Source organism: Lonchura striata, chromosome 14 (genome assembly GCF_050655825.1).
Source record: "Lonchura striata isolate lonStrDom1 chromosome 14, ASM5065582v1, whole genome shotgun sequence".
NCBI classification, from domain to species: Eukaryota; Metazoa; Chordata; class Aves; order Passeriformes; family Estrildidae; genus Lonchura; species Lonchura striata.
This window is the reverse complement of record NC_140716.1, coordinates 14090585-14099946: the sequence shown is the minus strand read 5'-3', so window position 1 is coordinate 14099946 and position 9362 is coordinate 14090585. Positions and strand designations below refer to the sequence as shown.

General features: G+C 61.4%; 2 protein-coding genes across 2 annotated transcripts; one reads left to right on the top strand and one right to left on the bottom strand.

Annotated features, from left to right (window-relative positions):
- Positions 1-84: 84 nt before the first annotated feature.
- Positions 85-5996, bottom strand: ECI1 (enoyl-CoA delta isomerase 1). Its single transcript, XM_021550057.3, has 7 exons — positions 5937-5996; positions 5531-5677; positions 4490-4617; positions 3790-3936; positions 2806-2927; positions 1942-2120; positions 85-586 (listed from the first exon to the last, which is right to left on the bottom strand). The coding sequence occupies exons 1-7, from the start codon at positions 5974-5976 to the stop codon at positions 420-422; spliced, it is 930 nt and encodes a 309-aa protein (XP_021405732.3). The 5' UTR covers positions 5977-5996; the 3' UTR covers positions 85-419.
- Positions 5997-6816: 820 nt separating this feature from the next.
- On the top strand, positions 6817-8898 carry PTX4 (pentraxin 4). The gene is made up of 2 exons (XM_021550060.3): positions 6817-7393; positions 7519-8898. Exons 1-2 carry the CDS (start codon positions 7007-7009, stop codon positions 8770-8772), a joined length of 1641 nt encoding a protein of 546 aa, XP_021405735.3. The 5' UTR covers positions 6817-7006; the 3' UTR covers positions 8773-8898.
- Positions 8899-9362: the final 464 nt, after the last annotated feature.

The window sequence follows — 9362 nt, the reverse complement described above, 5'->3', positions numbered from 1 at the left end:
CAGCCCACCATGAACCAGAGCCTGGGGACAGGCCACCAGCCAGGACACTGCGACCAGAGACAAGCCATGAACAAAGCATCCATCTCCTACCTCATTGAAGATTTATTGACAAACCTCACTTCACGATTAACTGCTGGACAGGAGGGAGGACATCCAAGGACCGTCAGGCTCAGGCCACAGCGTGTTGAGACCATGTCCCTGTCCATTCCTTGGGGGGCTGGGTGGGCTCTCCCTGCCCTTGGGGAAGGCAGCAGTGGTGTCAGGCACTCTACAGGCTCAAAGGGAAGGGGCAGCTGGGCAGCCATGGGAGCAGGTGGCACGTCACCGACTGCTGGCACTGCAGGTGGCTTCGCTGTCAGACCAACAGCTACTGCAGCATTTCAGAGGGTGACTCGACCTCCCAGGGATCAGCTGGATCCTCAGCTCTTCCTCTTCTTCAGCATCTCCATGTACATGCGAAGGGACTTCTGGATGGACTCTTTTGAGACAAAGCTGATGAAGTTCTTGATGTCTTCCTCCCGGTGAGCCACCAGGCGGTCCAGCACTGCCTTCCTCATCATGGTCTTGGTGAGCTGACGGGCATGGTCTGCAGAGAGGACAGCAAGGGTGAGGAACACGCCCTGTTCTCACCCCTGACCAGCTCTCAATGCCACCAAATGCAGGTCTAATGGGACAGTTCACACTGCAAAGTACTCTTGAAAGTGGCACAGAAAGGGGTAAGAAAAATCCACCAGCTGGGAGCTGAACTGGATAAATTCTCATACAATAAATTATGGTTGTACTGCTCAATTGGGAAATGACTGATCTACTGACAAAGATGACAGAAAGCTGTGTACCTCCTTCTCTCTGCCCTCTAGAGCCCAATATCCACCTCCAATACATACCAGTAACCAAACAAAATTCCTTCTTATTTGAAACTGCTGTGGCTCTAAGCTCCCCTGAACCAATTCACTCAATCCCTGCAAGACAGTCTGCTCCTGCCAACCATGCTGTACAAAAGCCAGCAACACTTCCCTTGAGCTCATCCCTGGGCCTGTGCCATTCCACACGGATATGTGGATGCTGCTGGAGCAGCAGGGGCTGGTGGAGCTGACTAAGGCCTTGAGCACAAATCTGCTCACACCCTCACAGAGCCAGGTGCAGTGATGTGGCAGCACATCAGCTGCACAGATGTTTTATTCATGCACTTAGTGACAATGAAATGAGGACTGACCCCCTCCATCCACACACTGGGAACGCTGAATTGCTCCAGCACCTGGGTGCTGAAGCCACCTCCACCCAGACACAGTTCTGATTTAGGGGAAGGATCTTCACAGGACCCCCTGGAAGTCAGGAGAGGGCACAGCTGAGATATGCTCCCTGTTCTGGCAGGTGAGGTGTCACTCTAACACCAGGAGAGCAGGGATGAGAGGTGACATGGGCTGGGACAGCTCAGACCTGTGGCGAGCCCTTTCCCAGCCCAGGAACCTCATGCTGCATGGAGCAGCCCAAACACACGATGCCTGTGCTGTGCCTGTCCTCATCCCCACCCCCATCACTGCCTCCAGAGTGCCAAGAGTTGATTCAGACCACGAAAGCAGCCTGGCAGCCACCCAGGAGCTCTCACCCAGCCTCTTCACTCAGCTTCATGGCAGCTTTCCTGGACTAACACCTCCACTCACAGACAGAGATTGGCTTTGTCTCTGGAGCTCAGACACCTCCAGACTGACTTAGCAGGGCTGACAGGATGAGCTGAGCTGGAGCCATGTGCCCTGAACATTAGTACAGTGTCCCTTTCCATTAGCCCAAGGCTGCTGGGACTGCTGCGCTGAGCTTTCCTACCTCCCAGCCAATCCAGACCTCCCCTTTCCATGGAAGCTGTTACACAGCTCCCAGACACCAGCCCTGGCATCTGTGCTTCCCACTCAGACCAGGTCCCTGCCTCTCCTGCCACAGGTTTACCAGGAAGGGCCAGCCACTGTGCCATGACAGCTGCAGCCTTCTCCATGAGCTTCTCCTCTGGCACCAGCTCGTCCACCAGGCCCAACTTGAGGGCCTCAGGTGCAGGGTGCAGGGAGCCCAGCTGGAGGGAGCGTTCAGCAATTCGGTGTCCCACAACATTCACAAACGTGTCCTTAAACCTGCAAGAGATGGGAGGGAAAGCCACGCTCAGGGGCAGCTCACCCAGACATCAAGAGCTGACAGCACCCTGGTCCCACTCCCCAGGCTCAGGGCTCTGAGAGCATCCTGGTCCCACTCCTCAGGTTCAGTCACTACGTGAAAATGTGTGAGAAGAGCCATTTTTTGCAGTATCCCAAGAGAGTTCCCCCTCCTCTGTAAGAAAACTGCTCTTTTTACTCTCAGTGCCTGTGGGTACTCACTGGCTGTGACTGAAAGCTCCTTCCCAACAGTACATTTATACATTCCTAGGGCAAACAAGGGCCTATGTGTCAGTGTCTTAGTGCCCCCGTACTTTCAGACATCTCCACACCACGGGATTTTGCAGGTACACTGTGTGTACCCAGAAAATGCCTACTCTCAGACTGAGCCATGAGATCCCCCAGCATTAGTTCTGGAGTTAATTGCAGAGCCAGAACTGAGGTCCTTGTTGGTGAAGGACGTGAGGACATTCTAGAGCCTGAAAGCTTCTCAGATACCTGCAGGACAGGACAGACATCAGGTGTCATCTCCTGCAGCTGTAAATACCTGATCCCTGACACACAAACCACACCGCCATGACCAGTTGAACTGACAAATTAACTCCTTGAAGATGAATTCTTTCTAGAGATTTACGCATGATACTAGAAGTGGGAGGCACTGGCCTACCAGAAGGGAGCCACAATGCCCAGCTGGGCTTCGTTCAGGCCGATGCTGAATTTGGGGTTCTCTGCCATGATCCTGTAGTCACAAGACAGGGCAACAAGGCAGCCCCCAGCCGGGCTGGACCCCTGGCAGAGAGAAGGACAGAGTGAGTCCAGGACATGGTTACAAACACCCCCCAGCCCTGCTGATCACTCCAGAGCACAGAAGACACCAGGAAGACAGAGCAGATGTGCCCCAAGTTTCTGATCACCCGATTTGATTCCTAAAGATTTCTGATCTTTATCAGGGTTTCATAGAACCACAGGAGGGTTTGGGTAGGAAGGCACCTTAAAGCCCATTTCATTCCCAGCCCCCTGCTGCAGGCAGGGACGTATTCCACTAGATCAGGTTGCTCAGAACTCCATCCAGCCCGGCCTTGGACACTTCCAGGGATGGAGCAGCCACAGCTTCTCTGGGCAACATGTTCTAGGGCCTCACCCCCCTCACAGGGAAGATTTCCCTTCCATTTGTGACCATCTTTTCCATGTCTCAGTGCTGCTCAGCCCTGCACAGGATGCCTGAGAGAAAACCCAAGTGCCTTCAACGGGGGGCTGTGGACAGACACCACTGTGAGCTGCCAGGGCAGCACCACCCTGGAAAACGAAAACAAGACACCAAAAATGTAATGACCTGGCCATGGACACAGAGACTCCAGCAGCACTTCCCTGCTGGCCAAGAACCCCAGCTGGAGGAGCAAAACCTGCTGGAAAATGCTGAAATGTAACCCAGCAGTGCCTGCAGCTTACACAGAGCCTGCAGCATCCCACGCTCCCATACCTTCCCACACCCCACAGAGCTGACAGACACGAGTTTTGTCTGAACACCCCGGCAAGATACATCCCTGGGTGAATTTCAGCCTGGTTTTTCAGTTGTCCCTGCCCACACAGCCCAGAGCAGCCACAGCAGGTGACAATCCCAGCCTGAGGAAGGTGGGCCCAAGGGACGTACATTGACTGCAGCCACTGTCACCATGTTGGAGCCGTAGAGCCGGAGCCACATCTCCTGCACGGCTCTCCAGAACTCGGTGTAGTGCTCTATGCTCTTCCCACACATCTCAGTGATGTCCAGGCCAGATGAGAATATTTTGGGGAGAGCCTGGAATTGGGAAAAGGCAGAGGTCACTGAGAGTCACAGTCAAGGAAGGACCCTTCAGCTCTCAGCCTGACAGCTGGAGGAAGGGAAAGTGATGAATATGTGATATAAATCAGGGTCTTTTGGGGTTCTGAAAATATCTCCCCAGTGCCCCCACATGCTATTGCCATAGCATGCAGTGCTGGGCCTCTCCTTGCAACATAAGCAGGACAGGGTCAGGGTCCCTGTGTGAGTACATCAGCCACACAGCACAAAACCTGTCCTGCCCCATTGTCACCTTGTCCCCACACCACATCAGAAAATCAGCACTGGCATCTCCCAGCAGCTCCCTGTGGGTGAGCCAGGAGACACAGGATGTATCAGGTTGGCAGATAAGCAGATCTGATTTTCATGACAAAGCACAGCACTTGGTTGTCATTCTTCTGCTAGAAAAGGGCACAGAAGAAAGATCATGGCCCTTCTAAGAGCCCCCTCCCCTCCTCCATGAGCCAGTCCAAGGTGCCTGAGGGCCCTCCCTTGCCAGTGACCAGTGACCCAAACAGGAGCAAACCCTTACAGAGGTGATGATCACACCCCGGCAGGCCTTGTTGTTCTCCAGCTTCTCCAGGCTTATGGAAAACTCTGTGAGGAACTCCAGGCTGAGGCTGTTGACCGGGGGACTCTTGAACTTCATCATGGCAACGCCTGTGCAGGGTAAGCACAGGGACATCAGACCACCCCCAACAGCAGCTCACACCACCCTGCCCAGAGGAGCTTCACCCACCTCCCTGTTTCCCTCACCAAACTGTGTCTTCCCACTCCCATTCAACAGCACTCCTGGCTGAAGCTTCCAGAGCAGCAGAGCCAAGAGCAAGGTCCTGTCTTTGCCCAGATCCACCCACAGGCAGGGTCACTCAGCAGGTGGTGGACTGGAGCACAGACCAGGTCATGTGTGGTGCACACCCCATGTCCCAAAGCCCAGCTGTTCCCTTCTCTCTGAGCTCGGTGGGGAAGGTCGAGCCTGTAGCTTCTGTCACAGCAAACAGCTGTGTCCAGGGGGTCACACATCCTCGTGAGCCTGTCAGCACCACGGGAAGGGCTCTGAACCCTTGTCCCTGCCCAAACTACACTGCCCTACCCAGAAGGTTCTCCCTGAGTGCTGCAGCCATGCCCAGCTGGGAACAGCACGAGGATGCACCCAGGCACCTGAAAGCAGGACTGGGAAGCCACAAGAACAGGTGCCTTTGTTCGGTGCAGGGACATGGCTCTGTGACAGATATTCCTGGTAGCCAAGTCACAGAAATTCCCAACAGCTCTTCCTTGACGGAGCACTGCCACTCTACCAGGTGCCCAAACCAGCGACCCCCAAAGAGGGGACAATGACAACCAGGACTTGTCTGTAGCACCAACCACCAGAAGTGCCCACAACTGGTGGGACTCCCAACCCCAACACTCCTCCCCAAGGCTCCTGAGCAGCTGTAGCTGTAACACCCGGAGCTTTGGTGACTTTCTGCGCCCAGAGCCACACATGCCACGGCACAGGGGCGCAAGGGACCCTGCCTGTGCCCCACAGTGCCCGTGGGATGAGGTGACACTGCGGAGGTGCCGCCGGCCGTACCTGAGCTCTCGTCCAGCTCCACCTGGATCTTGTTGTTGCTGAAGGAGCGGCACGGGGCGAGCGGGAGGCCCGGGGGCTGCGCGGGGCCGGGGGGCGGCCGGGCGGCCCTGTCCCACGCTGGGAGGCGGCAGCACAGGGGCAGCACACCTGGGGGACACGGACAGGTAAGGACGGGCGGAGCACAGCCCACACAAGCGTGGGGTGGCTCCCCAAAACCGCTCTGCACAGACAGGGCGGGACACGGGGACACCCCGACCCGCTCAGAGAGGATACAGGACACCCCAACCCACGGCAGAGGGACACGTGGAGCACCTGGACGGTAAGGGCGGGACACAGAGAGGCAGCGGGGGCTCGGGGACACGCCGAGCCCGCCGCAGGGAGCGGCCGGGGCGGGGTCGGGGCGCACCTGAGCGGCCGATGCGGCGGGCGAGGGTCGCGGCCGCCATCTTGTGCCGGGCCCAAGGGTACGGGGCGGGAACGGGGGCCGGCTCCGAGCCCCGCCCACGGCCGCGCTGCTGCGCGCACCTGCTGCCCCCTCGTGGTGGCCCTGCGGCACCGCCCGGTCCTGCCGGCGCTGACCGCTCCGGCACTGACCGCTCCGGCACTGACCGCTCCGGCACTGACCGCTCCGCCCGACCCGTCCTGTCCTGTGCTGTGCTGTGCTGTACTGTGCTGTCCTGTGCTGCCCTGTCCTGCCCTGTGCTGTGCTGTCCTGTTCTGCCCTGTCCTGCCCTGTGCTGTCCTGTCCTGCCCTGTGCTGCCCTGTGCTGTCCTGTCCTGCCCTGTGCTGCCCTGTGCTGTCTTGTCCTGCCCTGTGCTGTCCCGTCCTGTCCTGTCCTGCCCTGTGCTGTGCTGTGCTGCCCTGTCCTGCCCTGTCCTGTGCTGCCCTGTCCTGCCCTGTGCTGTGCTGTCCTGTTCTGCCCTGTCCTGCCTTGTGCTGCCCTGTGCTGCCCTGTGCTGCCCTGTCCTGCCCTGTGCTGTGCTGTCATGTGCTGTGCTGTCCTGCCAGCACTGACCGCTCCGTCCGACCGGCCCTGCCCTCTGCTGTGCTGTGCTGTGCTGCCCTGTCCTGCACTGGCACTGCCTGCTGGCACTGACCACTCCATCTGACCTGTCCTGTGCTGTGCTGTACTGCCCTGTGCTGTGCTGCCCTGTGCTGTGTTGTGCTGTCCTGTCCTGTCGGCACTGACCACTCCATCCGACCTGTGCCGTCCTGTGCTGTGGTCTGCTGTCCTGTGCTGTCCTGTGCTGTGTCGTCCTGCCAGCACTGACCACTCCGTCTGACCTGTCCTGTGCTGTGATGTCCTGCCGGCACTGACAGTTCCATCCAACCGGCCCTGCCCTGTCCTGTCCTGTCCTGTCCTGTCCTGCCCTGTCCTGCCCTGCCCTGCCCCGTGCTGTCCTGTCCTGCCCTGCCCTGTCCTGTGCTGTCCTGCCGTCACTGCCCGGCCTCCCCTTTGCCCTGCATCCAGCCACATGCCCAGGATCCCCCCACACCTTTCCCCACTCACAGCCGAATACCCGGGCCCGGCCCCTGCCCGGGAGCCCCGGGAGCTCTGGCCCGGGGCCAGCCGCCCCCGCGGAGCGCTGGCCCGGGGCCTCGGCGCTGGGAGCCCCGGGGCTGGACCGCGCCAGGGCGGCTGCGGATCTCATCAGCGGCGAAGGCTGCCCGAGGGGACAGCACGGGGGCCAGGGCCGGCCTTGCCGTGCGGACAGAAAGCGTCCGGCAGCGGGATGGCGGGGATGGCCCTGCCCCTGTGCCTGATCCTCGCTGCTGCCCTGCAGCCCGGCCTGGCCCGGGCACCGGGGCCCCCGGCCCGCCCCGGCCCGCTGCTCCTGCGGCTGCGGCGCCTGGAGGAGCAGGTGGGTGCCCGGGGCGGGGAGTGGGTGCTGCCCAGCCTGTGCCAGGGGGACACTCAGCATTTTGGGTTGGGCAGGGACCCGGCATGGGGACGTGGGTTCATCGCACTCATCCCACTCCCTTGCAGTTTCTCCGGCTCCAGGAGGTGACACTGAACCATCTCCAGAGCATCGCCAGCAACTACAACATCTCCTACAACATCGACGGACGATTCCAGGCACTGGCGGAGCAGGCGGAAGCGGCCGACGCTGCCCGGGCCGCCCTGGGTGCCGAGCTGGCCCGCCTGGCCACTGCTGGCCGGCGGCTACGCCGCAGGCTGAAGAGGCTGGAGGAGACAGTGGGTGCCCTGAGCCCACCACACGGCCAGCTCACCCACCCACCGGCCGCACTGGAGGCTGGCACCAAACCGCAGGGTCTGCCAGACGCTGCCCGGAGCCGGGGCGGCCAGCTGGAGCAGCGGCCGCCGGGCCAGGCTGCCCCCAGCACCCCCAGCCCTCGCCGCCCCAAGGCGAGGCGGTGGCAGCAGCACCGGCAGGAGGAAGGGCAGTGGCTGCCGGCTGATGCCGGGCCCGGTGGAGCGCCGGGGGAGGATGAGGAGAGCCCTCGGGATGCAGCACCAGCACCCCAGAGCATGGCAGCGGTGCTCCCCACCGTAACCACGGCTCCCCAGGAGCAGCCCGCAGCCCCCCGGCAGCCAGGAGAGGCCAGGTACGGCCCCCCCGCCCCGGTGCCCACCTCCCCCGCCTGTCGCACCGGCGCCGTTCTGCTCTTCCCCAACACCTCCGCTGAGCACGGGGCCGTCCTGGGGCTGGGGCCACACCGGGGCCTGCGGGCGATGTCACTCTGTGCCTGGCTGGCCACCCCAGCCCCTCGCCTCGGGGCTCTCCTCTCCTACGCCACCGGGGAAGGGCACAGCGAGCTGGCCGTGCACGGCCACGGTGGGGACCGCCCTGGCTCCGCACGTTTCGCCGTGGGGGACGGGCAATTTCGGGAGCTGCCGGTGGCGCCGCTCCTGGATGGCAAATGGCACCACCTGTGCCTCACCTGGTCCTCCGGCCAGGGCCAGTACCGCTTCTACGTGGACAGGAGGCTGCTGGCTGCCGGCTCCGGCTTCCAGCAGGGCTATGAAATTCCCACTGGTGGCTCGCTGGTGCTCGGCTGGGGGCAGGACGGCCCTAACATGGACTTGGGCACTGGGGAAGTTTTTGTGGGTCACCTGGCTGGCTTCGCTCTCTGGAGAAGGGCTCTCCTGCCCGGGGAGGTGGCCAGGATGGCGACCGGGCGGGGGCTGCCCCGCGGCCCCCTCCTCACGCTGGCCGATGCCTCCTTGCAGGGCGGGGTGCGGAGGGTGGCGTGTCCCTGCCTCCAGCGCTGTCTTTGACGAGGCTGACGGCAGGAATGGTGCCGGCTACCAGCGGTCACGGCTGGCTCGTGGTGCCGCTCCCGACACGAGCTGAATCCTCCCAAGGCGATGGGACACCCAGCAGGGAGAGCGTCTCAGAACCAGCACCACCGGCGGAGGGAAAAAGGGAAAGGGGTCTTGGCAGCCAGTACGGCAGAGGTGGGACCAAAGCCAGAGGTCGCCTGCCCATCGTTCCGATTAAAATGCTCCTAACGTGAGAGAAACCAAATTTATCTCTGTCCTGCTCATTCACTCGGCGCCGCTCACAGCCGGGCAGGAGCTGCTCAGCACGGGCAGCCGGAGCGGGTGACGCTGCTCCTTCCCTGCCCCGAGTCAGAGCAGGGGAAGCGGAACACGGGACAGCCGCGACCGGGGCGAGCCAGCGCCGCCGGAGCCGTGCGCTGCCCCCGCCCGTGGGGCTCCTCGGCGGAACAGGCTTTGGCCCGAGCTGTGCTGCTCCGTAAGGCGAAGCACACTCGCTCCCGAGCGTCTGCTCTGAGGAATTCTGTGCCTGGAGAGCTGGAGCAGCTCCGGCTATGCCCCGTGTTCCCGGGGACGGCGGGGCCGTG